The 24,312-nt window shown below is 43.7% G+C and overlaps 1 protein-coding gene across 1 annotated transcript in view; it reads left to right on the forward strand.

The window, feature by feature from the left end:
* The window catches only part of GNAI1 (G protein subunit alpha i1), an 80,829-nt gene extending 57,995 nt beyond the window's left edge, over nt 1-22,834 (forward strand). The window contains exons 5-9 of the mRNA XM_040413100.1: nt 2,490-2,618; nt 12,368-12,497; nt 17,728-17,881; nt 20,449-20,654; nt 21,764-22,834. Of these exons, the coding sequence (XP_040269034.1) occupies nt 2,490-2,618; nt 12,368-12,497; nt 17,728-17,881; nt 20,449-20,639 (604 nt within the window). The 3' untranslated portion in view covers nt 20,640-20,654; nt 21,764-22,834. The remainder of the gene's footprint in view (nt 1-2,489; nt 2,619-12,367; nt 12,498-17,727; nt 17,882-20,448; nt 20,655-21,763) is intronic.
* The last annotated feature ends 1,478 nt before the right edge of the window (nt 22,835-24,312 follow it).

Below are 24,312 nucleotides of genomic sequence, written 5' to 3' on the forward strand. Positions count from 1 at the left end.
TCGTCCGCACCATGATCCGCGCCCGTAAGCCGTCCTCTTCTAGGATCTATTATAGGACCTGGAGGACCTATTTGGGGTTCTGTGCCGATCTAGGGATTCCTCCGCTCCGCTTTTCTCTCCCCACCGTTTTGTCCTTCCTGCAGAGCGGACTTGCCCAAGGTCTGGGTCTTAGTTCTTTGAAGGGTCAGGTGTCTGCGCTGTCCATTTTGTTTCAGCGCCCACTGGCCCCCCTTGGTCCTGTCAAGACCTTCCTTCAGGGCGTGGCTCACGCGGTTCCCCCGTACCGGCCTCCGGTACCGCCCTGGGACCTGAACCTGGTTCTCTCAGCGCTCCAGGCTTCTCCTTTCGAGCCTCTGCGGACGGTTTCCTTGCGACTTCTGTCCTGCAAGGTTATTTTCCTTGTAGCCGTCACCTCTCTTCGGAGGGTGTCCGAATTGGCTGCACTCTCCTGTCTGGAACCTTTCCTAGTGTTCCACCAGGACAAGGTAGTTCTTCGTCCGGTCCCTTCCTTCCTTCCTAAGGTGGTCTCCGCCTTTCATCTGAACGAGGACATCGTTCTCCCCTCTTTGTGTCCTTCCCCTTCCCACCCTAGGGAGAGGGAACTTCATCGCCTGGACGTTGTCAGGGCGCTCAAGGTTTACCTGGAGGTAACCAGCTCTTTCAGGCGTACTGACTCGCTCTTTGTGGTTCCGGAGGGGTCGCGCAGAGGGTTGGCGGCATCCAAAGTTGCTATCGCCCGTTTTGTCAAGATGGCTGTTACTGAGGCTTATCTCGCCAAGGGCAAGGTTCCGCCCCTCGGTGTTACCGCTCATTCCACTAGAGCGGTCGGGGCTTCCTGGGCTCAGAGAAATCGGGCTTCTACGGAGCAGATTTGCAAGGCGGCCACTTGGTCCTCCTTGCACACCTTCACCAAGTTCTACAGGGTGCATACTCATGCGTCGGCTGACGCTGCTTTAGGCCGTCTGGTGTTGCAGGCGGCAGTTGATTGATGCCTCCGGTGTTGGTCTAGTTTGTTCTGGTCCCTCCCTTCTGGGACTGCTCTGGAACGTCCCATGGTTTCCTGTGTCCCCCAAGGAATATGGGCGAGAAAAGGAGACTTTTGTATTACTTACCAGTAAAGTCTCTTTCTCGCTCTTCCTTGGGGGACACAGCACCCGCCCTTCATTTGGGTTTACAGTTGTGGTTCCGGCTTGGTTGCCCCCGTTGGGGCTTGACGGTTCTTTTTCCGGTTGGTGGTTATCTTTCACTACTTGGACACGCAACTGGCAGTCTCTTCTCCAGGCTGAAGGGTATAGCTGATGGAGGAGGGGCTTACAGCTTTCACTTAGTGTCACGCCTCCTAGGGAGCAGAGCTATACCATGGTTTCCTGTGTCCCCCAAGGAAGAGCGAGAAAGAGACTTTACTGGTAAGTAATACAAAAGTCTCCTTTTTGTCTCAGAAACGGCGATAGCCAAAGATTGGTCTGGAGACCATATGAACGACACCATGAAGAGGCCTTTTCACAAGGGGACATCTCACCTGTCCTACTCCCGTAGTTATGGTTTGGGGTGGCATAATGTGGCCCCTCTAGTCTTCATTTTAGGTACACGAACAGCTGGGCTTTACATTGATTTGGTTGTGGAACTAGTGGTGCAGCTTCTCCAAAATGTCCTAGGAGCTGTTTTTCAGGACAACACCAGGCTGCATGTTACTCGTGCTTCTGTGAACAGCCTGCATGGCCTAAATGTGCCACCACAGCCTGCAGCATCTTCGGACTTGTCCCTCATTAAGCACATCTGGGATGTCATTGGATTCAGCGTGGCAGAACGTTTCCTCAGACAACAGTTAATAAATTGATAGCATGCCAAGGTGTGTATTTTTCCACGTGGCGCTCATACTAGTTACTGAATAAATGAAGATGTTGTGAAAATTATTTAATTTTTTTTTATTATTTGACTATCATTAAAGTTTCTATCGATCGTGTGACTTCCATAATTCCATGACTATTCCTGCAATTTCAGTACTGGGTGGATATGCAAACTTCTCACTTGGCCCTGTCAATCAAGCATGAGAGGGATGGGCAGGCAGAGGAAGCACGGGTGCACAGAGTGGCTAGAGACCACCCTCAGTGCACTTAACTGCTCATTTAGATATCGATTAAAAGTACTTTTTCTCCAGAATGAAGCATTATGCCTGGTCTAGCAGTGAATTTCACACTAAACTTTTGATCTAAAGAAAACCTTTTCCACGTACATTTTGTTTTTAGGAACTTGATAATGGATAACAGAGACTGAGAATCAAGGCTTTCTTTACCAATGTACTAAGGTCTGTATGTCAGTGGAAGAGTATAATAAGATATCTAAATCTTGCTCACTTGTGGTGCACCGGTTGAGAATGTCTCATTGATACAGGCCAGGACTATGACATTTATACCTCATTGGGTATGATGAGTAGTATGCCCCTGTTGAGATTGTTTGTTTGAATTTAGTTTTTCTTCTTTTGCTTACAGTTACCTCAACGACTTGGACAGGATAGCTCAGAACAGTTACATTCCTACGCAGCAGGACGTTCTCAGGACCAGAGTGAAGACCACTGGCATAGTGGAAACACATTTTACTTTTAAAGATCTTCATTTTAAGTAAGAATGTATCTTTTTTTTTTATTCTATAGAGAAAAGATTTACTATCACTTTACAATTTCTTTATTCTTATGATACACTTCAATCTGCTAGAGTATGCATTTTTATCTCTGTAAGGGGTGTTCTCAACTTGCACGTTTATGGCATATTCACAGCATATACCATAAATGTCTGATGGATGCGGGTCCCACACCTATTTCTTAGAATGAGGATCCCCCAACCCACCTGGTAAAACAGTTGCTGGTCAGACAGGTAGGTAGTGAATGAAGAGGTGGCTGCACATGTGTGGCTTTCTCCCTTCACTTCAATCGGGGATAACAAAGCAGTACACTTGTCTGTCTCTGTGAGTCTCCGGTAAATGGAGAGAGACCCGAATGTGTTCAGCTACCCTTCATTGTCTGCCCCAATGCTTCTGGGGGTGATGTTGCAGTAGCGTTCTGGAGATTTGTGCAAGTCCCAGAGGTGGGACTTGCATCACTTAGGCTAATTTCACACTACCGTTTCTATTTTGCGGTATTGATATCCATCATAGGGTCTCAATACTGGAAAAAAAATCTTCAGTTTTGTCCCCATCCATTGTCAATGGGGACAAAACGTAACTGAACAGAACGGAATGCTCCAAAATGCATTCTGTTCCGTTCTCATACAGGAGAATAAACCGCAGCATGCTGCGGTTTGCTTTCCGTACTGGGATGCGGAGCAAGACAGATCAGTCATGACCCACAATACAAGTCAATGGGGACGGATCAGTTTTCTCTGACACAATAGAAAACGGATCCGTCCCCCATTGACTTTCAATAGAGCTCATGACGGATCCGTCTTGGGTATGTTAAAGATAACACAACCGGATACGTTCATAACGGATGTGATGGTTGTATTATCAGTAACAAAATCGTTTTTGCTGGACCATGACGGATCCAGAAAAAACGCTACTGTGAAAGTAGCCTTAGACATATATGCCATATCCTGTGCATATACCCAGATGGGGGCGTATGCCATACATGTGATGGGAATACCCCTTTAACAATGTAAAATGTGAAACAATACCAGTGGTATCTGGACAGTATATGCCTGTGGCAATCACTTGATGACGTCATCGACGCAGGCGCATTGAGGATGGAGCGGTCGAGAGAGCGGCCGCCTCTCAGTGCGCCTGCGCCGATTGAAGACAGGTACGGCGCAGGCGCGAGATTTCAAATTCTAACAGCGCCAGCAGAGAACGATTCTCTTCCCTGGCCCTGTCAATCAGCATGCCGAGGGGGCGTCATTACCATCGGAGGATGCGGCTGCTACCAGCAAGTAGACGCCCTACTTGCTGGTAGCAAGGTAATTAGCATATTTTAAAAATCGATTTTTAGCAAATTCTACTGAACCAAAATGATTACTTTGCTTATGTATCATGAGATCGCACTATAGGGATTATTAGTAAAGAAAAGAAAAAAAAACGGTTTAATGGGGTGACAGAAACCCTTTAAAGGGATTTTCTATAGGATATGTCATCTGTTATCTTCTGAATCAACTGCAATCCCCAGAATGAAGGTGTCGCAGCACTAGTTAGATTTATCAAAAGCATAGTATGAGGACAGATCCACTCAACTAGTAGCCCAAAAAGCACAAAAAAAGTAAGTAAAAAAATTGGGAACTGAGCGTTATGAGGTGTATTCATTTTCTGCCTTGCTTCCCATGCCCAGTGATTGATGGCTGCTGTGTGTACATATTGACATGGACAGCCAAATGGTCACTGGTGGGAGGGATATATGGGGGGGTCGTAACTATCCACTGTATTCTTGCACATGGACCGTGTCAATGATACACTGCCCTTTAACAGATTCATTTTAAGAATGTACAGAATGCTACGGCATTTCCTAGAAGTATATTTCAGCAAACAATGGAACCTTGGTGGTGTCCACCTTATTGTGGATGATCTTCCCAAAGTGCAGACTTTATATGTCCTCTATTTCTTCGTTTCCAGTAATATCCAGATGATCCGTCTCCTATGTGAGGACGTTCTTTCACAGGTTGTGCTGGGCAAGCCCCTGAGACAGCAGCCTGAATAACCACCTTGTAGAACCTGGGTCACTGCATTCAGCAGGCTTATTCACATGCCACCACAACAGCTGCGTTGTCCAGTCCCCACATTAAAGGCTCATTCATACTTGTGAATCAAAATACAGATGCACATTGCGTATCATTTCATCAGATTTTCTGCTGATTGTTATTTATTGTATCTTTCTTTAAATTCAGCCAATTGACTTCTATATGAAATGGTACCCATAAAGGTCCATTGGAAGATGCTGCAAAAATGCATCTGCAACTTTTTACAAAAACAGAATTAATATGTATCTGTAATATGCCAGTGTGAATGCATATAATTCTTAAATCTGGAAGGTGGGGTGGGATAAAATGATGAGATGCAGTCCTCGCCTGGTAAATCTCCCTGAGCTTTGTTTGCTCTTCTGCCTTGAGGATGTAATGTGTTGTCAACATGACGTCCTCACTGCAGCCGAGTAAGCAAGAGTGTCGTAGCAGTGGTGCTGGAGCGGCAGGGGGATTTACCAGGTGGGCACTGCGTTATTTATAATTTTATCTCATTCCCCTTTCACCCACCCACCTTATGCAGGTTTTGACTAAAATTCTGCCCCTGAGCTCTGATCCCTGCAGAGACCTCTTCATTTTCACACACAGATCCAGGTATAATGATCATTGTAGGTGTTCCCTCAATGTAGATGGTCCATTTTCCTTAAATTAGACACCGACTTGCAGCCTTGTGTCCCCCACGTATCTAGTGCTATTTTTGTAGGGTGTTACTTGAAGTGGAGCAGAATGGCCATTGTGTGCGCAGAGATTTCAGTCTTCTATAGCCATGACGGATCCCTTTCTATTGTGTCAGAGAGAACGGATCCATCTCCATTGACTTACATTGTGTGTCAGGACGGGTCCGTCTTGCTCCGCACCACATCACGGACAGAAAAATCCTGCTTGCAGCGTTTTGTCTGCAATGGGAGCGCAACCAAACAAAACGGGAGGCATTCTGGTGCACTCCGTTTCATTCAGTTTTGTCCCCATTGACAATGAATAGGGACAAAACTGAAGTGTTTTCTTCCGCTTTTGAGATCCTATAATATAGTAAGAGAGATACAGTATTGAATGGATTTAACTATATGTGCACCACACGGTCATGCACCCAGGTGACTGGGTGTGGAAGAAGCCAGTAAAACTAGGAGAAATACTGAAGGGGCGCACATATAGGGTGATACCCAAGAGAGACAGAATTGGATCAGGGTGAAAAAATGCTCCGCTACTGGTGGTGTAATTAGTCATGGATGTCCATTAGCATGAGGTGAGAGGCTTGCCAGCTGGACCCGGGCACCGCACTGCAACGGAACAGAACACGATCCAAAGTTGGAGAATATGCAGAGCAGGGTTCAGTAGATAGAAAGCCCTTTGTCCTGCTCTTCCTCCAATGTTGTACACACTTTATTGGAATTAAAACCACAGTAGTGTTTTTGTTTTTTTAGGCTTTAACTATTGTGGTTTTAATTCCAATGAAGTGTGTACAACTTTGGAGGAAGAGCAGGACAAAGGGCTTTTTGAAAGGCCGGCAGGAAAGTAAAATCTGCATTAAGAAGCACAGCAAGCTGTAATCTGTGTGGAGGATTACAGCCAGAATTGCTCGAGTCAAATTGCTTACTAAAAATATATTTCGATTAGTCCAAATGCATATTCCACGCTGTAGATGGGTCTCTAGAGAATATCCCAATAGGAGATGCAAGGAGTTCTCTTTCGCTGCTGAATTGCTGATTTGTTATTAAACCTGCCTTAGCTTGTAGGCTTCAGAAGAGGTATCTGTTCGTAACCATCGGGGGTTAGCCACCTTTGTGAGACTACAACTCCTAGCATGCTCCATTAACGTCTGTGGGAGCAAGTGTGCATGCTGGAAGTTGTAGTTTTACGAGTGCTGGAGGTTGTTGACTCCTGATAAAGTATAACCTTCCTTAGGCCGTCTTCACATGTGGCATTTTTGCTGTTGATTATTATTTCCTGTAACTTGTGTTTTTTTTTTTTTGTATATATTTTTTGCTTCAGTGCTGTTGTGATGAGCTTCTTGCCGAATGTAGCCTTATGCATAGTAATAATGGTGTTTAGTACCCACAACCAGTGAAGTTAAGGGGTGTCCCAGAATGACAGTTTGACCTATAAGATTAGGGCTCATGCACACGGAAGCACTACAGATGCTTCTGTGGGTTTTCTGTCCGTGCCTCCACACCGTGCATGCACTACTTTTTTTTATGTGCGGGTTGCGGACCCCATTTAAGTGAATGGGTCTGCGATCCGCAGGCAGCTGCCCCACGGTCAGTGCCCGTGTTATCTGCGGTCCACGACTGTGTGCAGGAGCCCTAAGTGATCAGTGTCAGAATGTGGAGATTCAACTGCTTGGACCTGCACTGATCACAAGAACAGAAGTTCCCCGTCCCTTATTTAGATGGAGAGGAAGGGAGCATCCGCACTGCATCCCATTTAATGCCTATGGGACTGTCAGAGAGCAGCGTACAGCACTCAGCGGTCTCCGAAAATTCTGTAGACTTTTATTGTAGCGCCATCTCTCCGTTCAAACATGAACCCCCTCTGTTCTCTTGATCAGTGCAGTTCCTATCCTGTGGATAGGTGATAAGTTGCCTTAATTCATCTTCTTCTTTCCTTTGGTTCTGTTCTGTTCTGTTTCATATCGCAATGAAATCTGTGTCTCTCAGGAGGTTATCACTGTCCTGTGTCTGGCTGTAAGACAGCTGGCAGCAGCCTCCCCCTCTGCTCTGTCAGCCGGTAGATTGTCTCCCACCTTCAGCTGAATATGGCGCGGATCAGCAGGGTTTCTTCAAGACTGCTTGTGTCAGGCTCATACAGAAAGTGTTACTGACTGTGAGGGCAACGCTATTTTTTAAAATTCTAAATTTATTGTTCATTTAAAGGGATTCTGTCATGAGATGTTAGCCCTATAAGCTAAACATATGCCCATGTCCATACTAATAACATGAATCCTAAACTGGCCTTATTAAACCTGCTTGTGGCTCTATTAGCCCAAAAAAAATGTTTTTTTATAACCGGTCAATCGCCTACCTAAGGTGCCCAAGGGGACGTCAGTTAATACAGGGTGCCCGGCCATCTGGTGCCCAGCGCCTTCTTCCCAGTCTTAATTGCCTCCCCCCCTGTCTACAGTGCCGCCTTCCTCACCTCAGCGCCGCCTCCACCAGATCCGGCGCCTGCGCACTATGCTCAGCCTGATGCGCCGTGGACTCCTGGCAGCGGCTTCGTTGAGCGAAGTGCGCATGCACCCGGCCTGGTGCACATGCGCACTTCGCTCAACGAAGCCGCTGCCAGGAGTCTGCGGCGCATCAGGCTGAGCATAATGCGCAGGCGCCGGATCTGGCGGAGGCGGCAATGTAGACAGGGAGGGCGGCAATTAAGACTGGGAAGAAGGCCCCGGGCACCCTGTATTAACGGACGTCCCCTTGGGCACCTTAGGTAGGCGATTGACCGGTTATAAAAACCTGTATTTTTGGGCTAATAAAGCCACAAGCAGGTTTAATAAGGCCAGTTTAGGATTCATGTTATTAGTACGGACATGGGCATATGTTTAGCTTATAGGGCTAAAATCTCATGACAGAATCCCTTTAAAGAGGACCTGTCATCTCTCCTGACTTGTCTGTTTTGGTGTCTACTTGCATTCCCCATGTAATAATAATTCTGGAGCATCTATTCTTATGATTATGTTGTGCCATTTCCTTTTTATTCCAGCTAGAAGCTATAAATGACGTGCCAGTAGGCTGCAATAAAGGTCCAGCTGGGTGTTACCAGTTGTGGGTGTGTTCCTGCACCGTCTGACATTTATACTATCAGCGTTGCCGGTATCACACTCCCAGCTGGTAACGCCCAGCTGGACCTTTATTTTAAAACTTTTTAGGAGTAATAGAGAAGCGGCACAGCATAGGGAGATAAGGCGCGCTCGCATTTAGATTACCTGTGGAATACAGATGTCAGCAGAGGGGACAAGTTCTCTTGAACCAAGGTTACTTGTGAAAAGGACACTGTATTATGGAGTTTAAACCCAGTGTTGGGTAGGCACAATTCCTTTTGTGCTGTGCTTAGACTATGGGGGAGATTTATAAAACTGGTGTAAAGTAGAACTGGCCTAGTTGCCCATAGCAACAAATCAGATTCCACCGTTCATTTTCCAAGAAAGCTGTGATAAATGAAAGGTGGAATCTGATTGGTTGCTATTGGCAACTAAGTCAGTTCTACTCTACATCTGTCTCTATATGGCCTGAGTTACATGCTCTCCTCTTACTGCATGCAACTGGGGGGGGGAATTGCTCACACAACAGAAAAAAAAAAATCTGTTTGGCTTTGACATATTGGGGGTCATTTATCAAACTGGTGTAAAGTAGAACTGGCTTAGTTGTCCATAGCAACCAATCAGATTCCACCTTTCATTTTTGACAACTCTTTTGGAAAAAGAAAGGTGGAATCTGATTGGTTGCTATGGGCAACTAAGTCAGTTCTACTTTACACCAGTGTGATAAATCTCCCCCGTTCTGTTGCAAATTTTACCATAAATGCAGTTCTTGTGTTATGGAAGCCATAGTTTATATTTAATTTATTTCTATAATTTCTGCACATTTGCTGTCTATTAATGATTGGTTTCTATTGTTTCTTTCTTTCTCAGACTAATCTCCAGTATGAAAGTATGTTTGGTTTCAATGGTTTAATTCCTGCTTTTAGGTTGTTCATTTTAGCCATAGTCCTCACGTTGATCCTTTAGGATTAAATCAAATCTTCCCTTTTGAAGTGGACCTGTTATCAGTGCATAAACTGTTCTGTAATAAGAGGATCTGTCCTAAATGAGCCCTGGTGAGGAGGACCATCATTATCTGTACTCACCCAGTGGAATGTATCTCCGTTGTCTGCCGCTGTTCCGGCTCCCTCACTGAACTTCTGTTCCCATTCTATCACCGCTGCAACCAATGACTGACCTCAGCGGTTATGTGTCCCCAAGCGGCACATGACCTTGTAGCGGTATTTTTATAGGGAACCTGTCACATTGAACAGCATGATATAGAGCAGGCAGAACTGAGCAGATTGATACATAATTTTAGGGGAATTAGTACTGTGCTTATCCACATCTGTATGTCAGTTCTGCCATTTCTACTCAGCAGGGCCGGCTTTAGACAAAAATGTTGCCCTGGGCAAAATCAAAAGTGGGGCCCCAAATCTTGTAATAATGTACTAACACCACATTTATATGATGTCCATTCCGGCCCTCCCTCACAGATTTCGCCGATGTCCGTGTTTTGCGGATCCATGGATCCGCAAAACACACACAGGCGTTTGAATGGACCCTAAGAGTGTTAAAAACCGGAAGCATGGGCTTCCTCTTCAGGCGTGCTTTTCCCCAGCAGAGATTGGGGAAAGCACCCTGTTCTAAAAATGAGCCATAGCCTGTACTAGGCTTTCCAGGGAACCTGTCGCCATGTTCTGACATATAAAACCAAATGTACCTTAATGCTTGTTACCCTGATAGTTCCCAGCATTCGATCCATAATCTTCTCAGGACTAACCTGTCCTATTTTATCGCCCTATAACGCTTTCCCACCCTTTATGCTAATTAGCAGAAAAGAGTCATATCTTACATGCTTGACCAGAGAAGTCATATTTTCTCCGAGTCAAGCGCCTCAGCTCCGCCTAAGAAACACCCCTATAGATAAAATATTGCGCATGCACGCAAGTATCGCAACATTACCACGTGATGTACGTAGTTCCCTCCGTAATGCGCACTCCTTATTTACTTCTGCACGTAGTGGCTTGAGGGGGAGGGGACATACACTAAGCAAGCTGATTGGTCTTTCATAAAAAGGGCAAGTGCGCATATGTGCTATTTCGGACGAGATTACAAGCAGTGAGGGCAGAAATTGGCTGTCAATCAAAGTCTAGGGGGAGGAAAATAGGCTATGATGGTGTGAGGGGAAGGAATAATGTATGCTAATGAGCATAACGGCGGGAAAGCATTATATGGCGATAAAATAGGACAGGTTAGTCCTGAGAAGATTATGGATTGATCGCTGGGAACTATCAGGGTAAACGAGCATTAAAGGGAACCTGTCACCGGGATTTTGTGTATAGAGCTGAGGACATGGGTTGCTAGATGGCAGCTAGCACATCCGCAATACCCAGTCCCCATAGCTCTGTGTGCTTTTATTGTGGGAAAAAAACGATTTGATACGTATGCAAATTAACCTGAGATGAGTCCTGTATGTGAGATGAGTCAGGGACAGGACTCATCTCAGGTTAATTTGCATACGTATCAAATCGTTTTTTTTACACAATAAAAGCACACAGAGCTATGGGGACTGGGTATTGCGGATGTGCTAGCGGCCATCTAGCAACCCATGTCCTCAGCTCTATACCCAAAATCCCGGTGACAGGTTCCCTTCTTAAGGTACATTTGGTTTTATGTCAGAACATATTACGGAATATGACAGGTTCCCTTTCAGTCTCATTGTTAAATCCCAGTTCAGGCCACTAGATGGCAGCGCTGAACTGTGATACAGTGATTTCTATACAGACTAATGGAGAAATTTCCATTATTCTGTATAAGTTGCAATCTGATGATTGGGGACCTAACAAAAAGTAATGGTGAATGGCGTAACAAAAAAAATTAATAAGGCAGTTTATTCATCACTTTATCTCCCAAGAAAATTGAATAAAAAGTGATTATCATTCACCCCCAAAATGGTATTGTCAAAAACAGATTGTGCTGCAAAAAATAAGCTCCCACACATCTCCGTAGACATAACTATAAAAAGAAGAGACAGAATATTGCGATAAGATATTATTATTTTTTATAAAGTGAGTCCTGATGAGGCTTACTGAGGCTGGGCTTACTGCAGTGAGTGGGCCTATAGAGGTCCTGAGCAGGGGTGCTAGTAGGGTTGCCACCTTTCCAAACAAAAAATATTGGTTAACGCTAAAAAGATATGATAGTCGGAAGGCCCACATCAACATTATATGGTTGGCTGGTGCTGGAAAAGTCGGCAGGTTCTGTCACCATTTGTCTTATGTCTATGACTACCTTTTAGGCTACTTTCACACCTGCGTTTTCCCTTTTTCGCTATTGAGATCTGTCATAAGGTCTCAATAGCGGAGGAAACGCTTCAGTTTTGTCCCCATTCATTGTCGAGCAGCGTTTCTGAGTGCGTCCTGGGATGCGGAGCAAGACAGATCCATCATAACACACAATGTAAGTCAATGGTGACAGATCCGTTGTCTGTGACACAAAAGAAAACGGATCTGTCCCTGATTGACTTACAATGCTTTTAGAGACGGATCCGTCATGGCTATTTTAGAGATAATACAACTGATTGTTCAGAACGGATGCAGCCGGTTGTGTTGTCATCGCGGAAGCATTTTTGCTGATCCGTGACGGATCCCGCAAAAACGCCAAAGTTAAGGTAGCCTTAGAATGCAAACAACTCAGATAACATTGACCAGTTTTAATTTGATCGGGCACTTACACTGACATGTCCACTTCAAAGATCTAGTCTGTAGTGTAAAATGCTGCCCGTTAATCACATAGATGTTTGAAAATAGTCATGTGTTTCTGGCAAAGGTTGATAGAAATCATTTTGTTTTTCCGCGATTCATCAGCACATTTAGCGGTGACTGTGCTGATCATTTTCTCCTTGCGTTCTTTTCAGGATGTTTGATGTCGGCGGTCAAAGATCTGAAAGAAAAAAGTGGATTCATTGCTTTGAGGGAGTTACTGCCATCATTTTCTGTGTGGCACTGAGCGATTACGATTTGGTTCTAGCTGAAGATGAAGAGATGGTAAGTACTGAAGGTTAAAAAGGGCAGACGATGCTATCTGCATGAACAGAAATCTGCTCCGGCTTTTATGGCTTATACTAAGTTATTAAACACCTTCAGGTCTTTATAATTTACCATTTCACTGTAATCTCTGTTCTTTATTGAGCAACCAGTTTTAAAATAAGTCAAAATGGAAAAATGAAAGTTAACTGCAATGATACTATACCATTATAGTGCTGAAGCTGAGGTGTCTCTGCTGCCCTATGTACTTCCTATGTACCTGTGCATTTATAGACTGCAGTTTGAGAGTCCTGTAGTTGGTATGCCTTTGGAACCATGGGATAAATGGTCTCATCCATGTGGGTCCCACCAGAAGGACCCTCGCTGATCAGCAGACATGGGTTCCTACAGTATATACATATACAGTTGCAAAAAAAAGTATGTGAACCCTTTTTTAATGATATAGATTTCTGCACAAATTGGTCATAAAATGTGATCTGATCGTCATCTAAGTCGAAACAATAGACAATCACAGTCGGCTTAAACTAATAACACACAAAGAATTAAATGTTACCATGTTTTTATTGAACACACCATGTAAACATTCACAGTGCAGGTGGAAAAAGAATGTGAACCCCTAGACTAATGACATCTCCAAGAGCTAATTGGAGTGAGGTGTCAGCCAACTGGAGTCCAATCAATGAGATGAGATTGGAGGTGTGGGTTACAGCTGCCCTGCCCTATAAAAAACACACACCAGTTTTGGGTTTGCTTTTCACAAGAAGCATTGCCTGATGTGAATGATGCCTCGCACAAAAGAGCGCTCAGAAGACCTACGATTAAGAAATGTTGACTTGTATAAAGCTGGAAAGGGTTATAAAAGTATCTCCAAAAGCCTTGCTGTTCATCAGTCCACGGTAAGACAAATTGTCTATAAATGGAGAAAGTTCATCACTGCTGCTACTCTCCCTAGTAGTGGTCGTCCTGAAAAGATGACTGCAAGAGCACAGCGCAGACTGCTCAATGAGGTGAAGAAGAATCCTAGAGTGTCAGCTAAAGACTTAAAAAAGTCTCTGGCATATGCTAACATCCCTGTTAGCGAATCTACGATACGTAAAACACTAAACAAGAATGGATTTCATGGGAGGATACCACAGAGGAAGCCACTGCTGTCCAAAAAAAACATTGCTACACGTTTACAGTTTGCACAAGAGCACCTGGATGTTCCACAGCAGTACTGGCAAAATATTCTGTGGACAGATGAAACCAAAGTTGAGTTGTTTGGAAGAAACACGCAACACTATGTGTGGAGAAAAAGAGGCACAGCACACCAACATCAAAACCTCATCCCAACTGTGAAGTATGGCGGTTGGGGCATCATGGTTTGGGGCTGCTTTGCTGCGTCAGGCCCTAGACGGATTGCTATCATCGAAGGAAAAATGTATTCCCAAGTTTATCAAGACATTTTGCAGGAGAACTTAAGGCCATCTGTCCACCAGCTGAAGCTCAACAGAAGATGGGTGCTGCAACAGGACAACGACCCAAAGCATAGAAGTAAATCAACAACAGAATGGCTTAAACAGAAGAAAATACGCCTTCTGGAGTGGCCCAGTCAGAGTCCTGACCTCAACCCGATTGAGATGCTGTGGCATGACCTCAAGAAAGCGATTCACACCAGACATCCCAAGAATATTGCTGAACTGAAACAGTTCTGTAAAGAGGAATGGTCAAGAATTACTCCTGACCGTTGTGCACGTCTGATCTGCAACAACAGGAAACGTTTGGTTGAAGTTATTGCTTCCAAAGGAGGTTCAACCAGTTATTAAATCCAAGGGTTCACATACTTTTTCCACCTGCACTGTGAATTTTTACATGGTGTGTTCAATAAAAACATGGTAACATTTAATTCTTTGTGTTATTAGTTTAAGCAGACTGTGATTGTCTATTGCTGTGACTTAGATGAAGATCAGATCACATTTTATGACCAATTTGTGCAGAAATCCATATCATTCCAAAGGGTTCACATACTTTTTCTTGCAACTGTATGTAAATGGTGAGTAGAAAGTGCAGGCCTTCACAGAAGTGGCTGAGTGAGTGTGTGACGTCACCCATGGTTCACGATTGTGACGTAGCGACCTAAAGTATTAGGACTACTGAGAGTCCGAGGCTCACTAATCTTGTGGGGAATTGAATGTCTAAGGCCCCTTTCACACGGGCGTTGCGGGAAAATGTGCGGGTGCGTTGCGGGAACACCCGCGATTTTTCCGCGCGAGTGCAAAACATTGTAATGCGTTTTGCACTCGCGTGAGAAAAATCGCGCATGTTTGGTACCCAAACTTCTTCACAGAAGTTCGGGCTTGGGATCGGTGTTCTGTAGATTGTATTATTTTCCCTTATAACATGGTTATAAGGGAAAATAATAGCATTCTGAATACAGAATGCATAGTAAAACAGCGCTGGAGGGGTTTGAACAAAAATAATAAAAAATAATTTAACTCGCCTTCATCCACTTGCTGGCGCTGCCGGCATCTCGTCTGTCTCCTTCTGTGCTGAACAGGACCTGTGGTGAGCATTCATTCCAGGACCTTTGATGACGTCACTCCGGTCATCACATGATCCATCACCATGGTAAAAGATCATGTGACGTACCATGTGATGACCGGAGTGACGTCATCAAAGGTCCTGTAACTATTCAATGCTCACCACAGGTCCTATTCAACAAAGGAGACACAAGGAGATGCCGGGCTACGCCGCGATCAAGTGGACTAAGGTGAGTAAAAATTTTTTATTTTATTTTTTTAACCCCTCCAGCCCTATTTTACTTTGCATTCTGTATTTAGAATGCTATTATTTTCCCTTTATAACCATGTTATAAGGGAAAATAATAATGATCGGGTCTCCATCCCGATCGTCTCCTAGCAATCGTGCGTGAAAATCGCACCGCATCCACACTTGCTTGCGGATGCTTGCAATTTTCACGCAAACCCATTCATTTCTATGGGGCCTGTGTTGCGTGAAAAACGCAGAATATAGAGCATGCTGCGATTTTCACGCCTGCGTTGCGTGAAAATCACCGCTCATCTGAACAGCCCCATAGAAATTAATGGGTCGGTATTCAGTGCGGGTTCAATGCGTTCACCTCACGCATCGCATCCGCGCGGAATACTCGCCCGTGTGAAAGGGGCCTAAGAGTGGAGTTTTCCATCTGGAACATGAGCAGAAGAAATCTGAGGCTGACCACAAAATTTGCCATTTCTTGTGCCGCGAATCCTTGTCCCATTCATTGGGAAGGCAGTATACAAGCGGATTTGGCACGGAATAAGTGTCAAGTCTTCTGCCTTGTGAGCAGAGCTTAAACAGTATGGTTGGGTCAGTGGATAGTACTGCCAGCTGCGTATTTCTCATCTCGTCTGACCTTTTGTATGAATTACTTTGGTGACGAGGACGTTAATCACAGTTTAGAGCATACGACTCCGCATGACAACCTGCAAAGAGGCTATTTACTCTGAAGGCTTCTTACCGGATCTTCAGTTATAAAATGAGAATCCGCTGTTGTAGTAGTCATAGGGATTTTATGTGACCTTTTCACTTTCGGTGTATGCTGACGCTTCAGTCCCTCGTTCCTCATGCTGAATGTCATGAGCCTAGTGGACACGTAAGCCTCTGCTAAGGAATTAGCTGCTGTGCCCCACAAGGCATAGCTGGTTCATTTGAAAGGAGTGATTTTGCTCCTTCGCAGCTCCATATTTCTATCGGTCTTATGTAACATCACTAGATTTCCCAGCGACTTGGAAGACACCTGCTATTTCACATTAAGATCATAGGCTTCAAAATGACATGTAATAGAATTTAATGTGTTTTGAAACATCAAACGTGATCAAGGATGAAAGAATCGGAATATGCAAGGAGCTATTATTTCCATGACGTTCTCTGGGATGGTGGGCAGTCCCTTACAAACCTGCAGAGATTTGTGGAATTTAAAGGGTTTCACTTACTGAGCCGTTAACATCACCACATCAGTCTCCACGATTTATATTAAAATATACTAGAATTACTGCCCTTTGTCTTTTCATTTGTCTAGAAAATAGCTTTTAATCATATGTTAATTACCTCGATAAGAAGCCCAAGGGGCTGTCCCTCCCGCAGTTGGAGCCCAGCCGCACCCATTATCTCCCATTATCTCGGAGCCCAGCACCGCCCCACTGCTAATTTATTCACTGCTCATCGCCATGCGGTGTCCTGGCATCGGCCTCACAGAACGAAGTGCACATACACCAGCTTCGCTCGACTCGGAAATGCGAGAGATTTCGGGCGCAACAGACACATTACGTCGGTGATGAGCAGTGAATAAATTAGCAGTGGGGCGGTGCTGGGCTCCAAGATAATGGGCGCGGCTGGGCTCCAACGGCCGGAGGGACAGCCGCTTGGGCTCCTTATTGAGGTAATTAGCATATTAATAAAAGCGGTTTTCTAGCCAAATTACAAGACACAGGGCAGTAATACTAGTATATTGTAATGTAAATCGTGGAGACTGTCCCAGGTGACAGAAAAAAGATTTTTTTGCCTTTTTCCAGAAACAGCGCCTCTATGGGTCGTGTCTGGTATTGCAGTTCAGCTCCATTAAGACGAATAGGGCAGAGCGTATGGTCATATGACTGTATTACTCATCGGTCAAGATGTGGAGTAGGGTCATTGCCAGAGTCATAACTGTGAATATCCGTTAGCTAACAGTCTCTTATGCGTGAAGTAAAAGTTCTATAGCTTAGGCTACTTTCACACTAGCGTTTTGGCTTTCCGTTTGCGAGATCCGTTCAGGGCTCTCACAAGCGGTCCAAAACGGATCAGTTTTGCCCTAATGCATTCTGAATGGATAAGGATCCGCTCAGAATGCATCAGTTTGTCTCCGTTCAGTCTCTATTCCGCTCTGGAGTCTGACGAAACTGAGCCAGACGCATCCGTCCTGACACACAATGTAAGTCTATGGGGATGGATACGTTTAATCTGGCACAATAGAAAACTGATCCGTCCCCCATTGACTTTCAATGGTGTTCAAGACGGATCCGTCATGGCTATAGAGGACATAATACAACCGGATCCGTTCATGACAGATGCATGCGGTTGTATTATTGTAATGGAAGCGTTTTTTGCAGATCCATGACGGATCCGCAAGTAACGCTAGTGTGAAAATAGCCTTATATGTCACAGCATGAAAAGGAGATTGCCGTTCTGATTTTCATGTTCTGCTCTCTAGAACCGAATGCACGAGAGCATGAAATTATTTGACAGCATCTGCAATAACAAGTGGTTTACAGACACCTCCATTATCCTTTTCCTAAACAAAAAAGATCTCTTTGAAGAAAAAATCAAGAGAAGTCCTCTAACAATTTGTTACCCAGAATATGCAGGTAGGTGTCTTACCTCTGTATAATCCACTGCCTTATATACAGCATTTTACTAAATGTTCTATTAGACAAATGTTCAGTCCATTTGTACCAACCCATGCTATGAAACGGCGACGCTTTAAAGAAGACCTGCCGCCTCTCCGGACATCTCTGATTTAGTAACGAATTGCATTCTCCAAGATGTAAACATTCTGGAGCATCTATTATAATTGTGTTGGGCCATTCCTGTAGAATTCCTTCTAGAAGCTCATGATTGAATTGCCTGCAGTGTACACTGAAGGTCCAACTGGGTGTTAGGGGTATTCCCGTAAAGTAACCTAATTTTTAAAAACTGCATTAAAGGGATTCTGTCACCTCGTTTTCGGTTATAGAGCTGCGGACATGCACGGCTAGATCGCCGCTAGCATGTCTGCAATATACTGGTCCCATAAAGCTGTGTGCTTTTATTGTGCTTAAAAAAAGATTTTTTATATATGTAAATGAGTCTTGTATGTGTCCAAGGGGCTGTACTAACCTTCCTGGAGCCCAGCCACGCCCCCCCTGTGAAGGAGCCCAGCACCGCCTGCGTCCCTCGAATCTCCTCCTTTCATCAACGATAGATTGCCGTAATCTCGCGCATGCGCAGTTCTTTCCCTGAGGCTGATGCCAGCACAGGGAAGGAACACTATACCGGCACTGCGCATGCGCGACCTCGCGCATCGTGAGATTACGGCAATCTATTGGTGCTGAAAGGAGGAGATTCGGAGGACATAGGCGGTGCTGGGCTCCTTCACAGGGGGGCGTGGCTGGGCACCAGGAAGGTTCATACAGACCCTTGGGCTCCCTACAAGGTATATATATCATTTTTTAAGCACAATAAAAGCTAGCGGCGATCTAGCCGCGTATGTCCGCAGCTCTATAGCCCAAAACTTGGAGACAGAATCCCTTTAAGGCTGCAAGCTGTGACCCAACCAGAACCCATACCTATACATATAACCAGTTTCATTTTACCTTGCAATCTATTTGTCTAGCTCCTGTGTGAGTCTGCAACACACAGAGTATCATGGCGCCTGATTTTCCCTCACAAAACTACAATCCCCACAATCCCTAGCTTTCCTGCTGTTAGTGTTGATGTTTACTGATTGGCTGCCTGATACACAGTCCGGTCACGCCCCCTCTGCTCAGTAATCACCAGCACACTGACACGCCCTTTGTTTCACAAGACATTTAGCTAGAGAATTGATAGCAGCACACTGAGCATGCTCGACCTAACAAAGGCTCAGAACTAGAGGTCGATGCCATGGTAATTTATGAGGAAACAGTGGGTAGCAGAGGAAGAAAACTACTTTTATAACTAGTGAACAGTAAATATGTGAAATTTACATTATATTAGGTAATTATTGATAATGAATTAGTCTAAAACATAAGTTATATTTATGGTAACCGGAACACCCCTTTAACCAGTTGGTGATGTCCCTTTTACATTGTCCAGTCATTCTGTGCAGGGACACTTACCTCAACCTTTATTGCCGACTGCTGGCAATTCATTCATATACTTCTAGCAGGAATACTAGATGAATGGCACAACATAGTCATACGAATAGATGCTCCAGAATTGTTACTACATGGGGAATGCAAGTAGTTACTAAAATAGACAGGAGTGGGCTACGAGGTCTTGATACCCAGGGCAAAGCATTTCATACTTTTTCATATGAAATGGATATTCCAGCCTAAAACCACTGGATTAGTGATGTTGCCTCAGTAGGGGCTGGAGATTTACATTTCTGACTATGCCAGAGGATTCTATATAGAGAGACTGAGGCGCCTGCACGTTGTGGGAGCCCACTGACTCATTTTAGTATTTTGCATTTATTTACCTATAGCAAGCATGCTTACAAAATGAGGAGGTAGAACCGCTCTCAGATGCCCAAGCTTGGATTGGCCAGTTGGATTTATTTTACAGTAGGGAGAGGGGTATATACACCTGCAAGAAGGAGGATTGGGCATGTTGTCGTTTTATTCCGGCCGCCTCTCTGCATGTTTGTCGTGCTGCGGCCAGACCGCCCCCATTATAGTCAATGGGGCCGAAGCGGTCAGAACATGGTTAATAAGAAAGCACACCTCCATAAAGGCTTTTCCCATTATAGTAAGTAGGGTCCGGTCACTAGGATATGCCATCAATTACTGATGGGTTGTGAATGTGGTGTGTGGACCCCACAGTCCTTAGACTGAAGACTCCTTCACTGATGTACAGTCAGTGGTCAGGAGCCCCACGCTGCCGGAAAAATGCTGAAGTTTTGTTTCTACAAGTTGATGAGGGTCTCGGAGATAGAAATGATCATGGTGGTATCCTAGCAGTACGCCAGAACGTTAAAGGGGCATTCCCATCTTTAGACCTTTGTGGCACACCCACCAGATATGACCTAGATGTCTAATAGAGGCAGGTCATGGAAACATAGACCGACTCCTGTAGAAGTAGATGCAGTCACAGGCCAGGGGTCTGAAGACCCCCATTCTCCAGATGCCCATTTAAGATATATATGCTATTTTGTAGCAAATCTATTAAAATAAGTTATTGTCTGTGTAAACAGGTTCAAATACGTACGAAGAAGCCGCAGCATATATTCAGTGTCAATTTGAAGATCTGAACAAAAGAAAGGATACAAAGGAAATCTACACCCACTTCACATGTGCGACAGATACCAAGAACGTGCAGTTTGTATTTGATGCAGTGACTGATGTCATCATAAAAAACAATCTCAAAGACTGTGGCCTTTTCTAAAAATGTCATTATATGGTAAGATGATGTCTAAAGGTAGAAGCAACCATGCAAAATGTTTCCCCATTAAAACAAACCAACCTGTCGCCAGTCTGCATCGGCCCGAATCGTAAGAGCTTGTGAGTTCAGCTCATGTGTCAGTCACCTGAGCCCAAAGTGAAAACCCCAGCCTCTTGCAGCTTACCGTTCAGGTTTATCTGGACCCCTTGATAATTGGGTATGATATATAGTCAGATCAGCTACTATTGTATAAAGTAATATATGAGGCCATACTGGCAGTTTATTTTAAAACAATAGTGTTTTGGGTTTGTTTTGCAAACTAATTATTGAAAATGTAATGTTATTTTCCCTTTATACTTTCAGACTGTCACTTGCTTGCCAAAATAAAATGACCCACTTGCCACACATGATACCGTAAAAGGGTTGTTCACCCGTAGGGACCTTTTAGGCAGACCCTCCCCAACTTGGCTGGACCTGCAGAGGGATTCATACTTTTATCGGACACACACACACTGGGTTCTGGCTCCTTCGCTCCCCCACCGCCGCTGCGGCCAATGACTGGTGACGTGTTCCCCACGCATCACGTGACCCAGTCCCGTCACAAGCGAGGAGACCAGAGAGCAGCAGTGGAGGTGGGGGTTTAAAGGAGCCAGAACCCAGCAGCGAGGATCAAGCATGTATGATTCCCTCTGCTGGTCCAGCTTTGTTTGAGGAGCTTGCTTGAAACTTCACCCCTTCAAAAATGCTGTGTCCACATAGAGATTCCTACAATGAACACTTATCACCTATCCACAGGATGGGTGATAAATGTCTGCTTGCTGTACCCCACCCCATATCACCAGAATCGAGGGTCCCAACCTATCTATTCCTCTCCACTGCAGGATGAGTTTGAAGGAAGCGGTGGTCAGGCATGTGTGGTGCTGCACCATTTAAAGTCTGTGGCACTGGTGAAGATAGGCTAGGGCTGGGAATATGTGATAGATTTTGACTGTGGGAATACGCCTTTAAATACTTCCCTTTTTTGCCCTAAACCGCTTTAGAAAATAATTTCATAGTGCACATTCACTTTGTAATAAATTCCAGTATCTCGTAGGCCTAACGCTGATTATATCTACTCTCTCCTGTAGATTGCATTTGACTTCACCCTGTTATAGCTTGATGGCTTTTGGAGTGATTTAAGACCCTCAATGAACGGCGGACCAGTACTGTACTTTGCCAGTTTTATTAGCTTTATTTATGTTCATGTCTTGTAAATTTTTCAAAAGTCACTGCTATTTGCTAGGCCACACAATGGAGAAGGTATTTTGATTGTATGTATACTGTAATTGTAGGGATGTTATTTGTACAGACATTGGACAGACTATTTTAATAATTTGAATAGTTTAAAAAAAAACGCAAAAAAAATCCTCTTATGAAATGCAGTTAGAGGACATTTTTTTTTTCTCGCCTGTTTAGGTTATTTAAGGAAATTAATGTATATTTTCTTTTTTTTTTTCCCTTTTAAGCATGCATGCTGCCTTATTCTGTGTTCTGCAATGTTTCCTTGCAAGCCTGTAAGATATAAATCTATATATAAAGAAGCAGAATGAAATCTGGACTCCTTAAAGTTGCACAATCCTGGGGCATGTAACACAGAATCATCCTGTCGGCCTGAGCCTTCACTGTGCATTTTTCTTATATAATACTTCTCTTGCGCATTGCCTTACAGGTGGTGCCAAAACTGCATTTTTTTATACATTTTAAGAATCCAGTAATCTTTTAGTTGTAAATAGATTTTTTCCAGGTGTTTTTGTCCAGAACATTTTGTGGGCTGCTGAAATGGGACCGATCACCTTATTGTTGTTGGAGGAATCATGTCCTTGGCATGCTGACCATGGCAGTACTTTGTATAGATGAGTCAGTCTGGCGTTCTTGCAATTCCGCATACGTGCTACATTTTAGTACACCTCAGCTTTTCCATCGAAACGTTGCCGCTGGATGACTCTCCATTATATTCCGTTTTGGCTTTGTGATGCAGTCTTTGTAATTGCCTTACTGTCACTTTTCGTCTTACAAATCCTATCATTCCTTCATCTTTGCAAATATCTTGAGTGGTTATGTTGTAAGCCCTCCACTGGAAATCAAGATATCCCTAAAAAGTGTGAGATTATTATTATTTTTTTTTCAAGCGGTGAAATATTTTTGCACCTTTTTAGCCATTCTAATTTTACGTGGTTACTAAGAAATCTTGATGGAACACTTTTTTTTTTTTTGACCTCACTGTGGGTAAATCCATTAAAGTTGTGTTGCTTCATATTTCCTCAAAATTCACAAGTAACTTTTTTTTCTTTTTTTTTTTTTTTCTTTTTTGTGTTGTCCGGAACATGTAAAAAAATAAATAAATTGTACTCGTTGTTACCTTCTTCATTAAAGTTTTTGTACTTCACTGTATGGAATGAATTCTTGGTGATTTAATAATTACTAAGGTTACAGCTGAATTCTTTGTGCCTTGAATGATTTTTTATTTTAACATTTATTTAAATAAAGTATTTGGCAACATCCTGATACATATTTGTAACAATGTACTGATAAAAATCATGTCATCTTCACAATGTATATAATAGAGCACAGCTTTGTTGAACATTATTGATGGGTTCCTTGACTTTCTCATGTAAAACCATGTTGCTAATGAATCCCAATAAACCTTGCAGTTTTTCAGATTTTAGATCTGATCTTAATCTTTAGATTTTGTTTTGAGGCATGATATGACAGCGTTGCATGAACTCAGAGATATATATATAATATATATAATATATATATATATATATATATATATATATATATATATATATATATATATAATATACTTTGCTATCTGTGTACGTACCAGAAATCATGGTGTCAAGTCTGTGGTGCTTCTTCTGGCTTTTTCTATAGCATGTCTACAAGAGTAGATCGCAGCATCCTATACCGAGACCTCATCCGTGCCCTGTAGGTAATCTGTCATAGTAGTGCTGACCTCTGTTGAAAGTAGTCGTCTAGAAATTATGCTGGTTTTCTGCCTTGGGAAACTAGTGTAATTTTTTTCCCCCCAGACTATAAGAACATAAGCTGAGAGAGGTATTTTTGTTTCAGATTCTAAGAAGCTAATGTAAGTAAACTGTAAGTAATGAAATAAAAAAAAACAGAGATTAACCAATTCATAACCATTTTATGGGTTACCTTTTCTAAAATGTCTTATTTGCTGAACATAATGGACCTTTATGAGCAATCTCATAACAGGTTTATTACCACCAAAGGTTTGGTTTGAAGAACAAACAGGACAACTCACAAGGTGTAATAAAGAATAGACAATTACTTACCTGACAGATCCTGTCAGCTGCAGCGATGACATCACGTCAACAGCCACTCACTGACCACTTCAGTGCCCCTCTGAGGCCAGTCATGGGCTGCAGATGTCAGCGCGACATCTCCACTGTAGCTGGGAAACCAGTGTGCTGCTGGGAGAACTGAAGCTGCGATGCAGGATCTGTTAGGTAAGTAAGCCTGTTCTTTGTTACAGATCGATACCCTAATTTTTTTTCCTCCTCCTCTTTAAACCTGACAGCCCCAGAATACATATTAAGGCTTCATGCACACGGCCGTTGTTTTGGTCTGCATCCGAGCTGCAGTTTTGGCGGCTCGGATGCGGACCCAT

The sequence above is a fragment of the Bufo bufo genome, chromosome 1 (genome assembly GCF_905171765.1).
Source record: "Bufo bufo chromosome 1, aBufBuf1.1, whole genome shotgun sequence".
NCBI classification, from domain to species: Eukaryota; Metazoa; Chordata; class Amphibia; order Anura; family Bufonidae; genus Bufo; species Bufo bufo.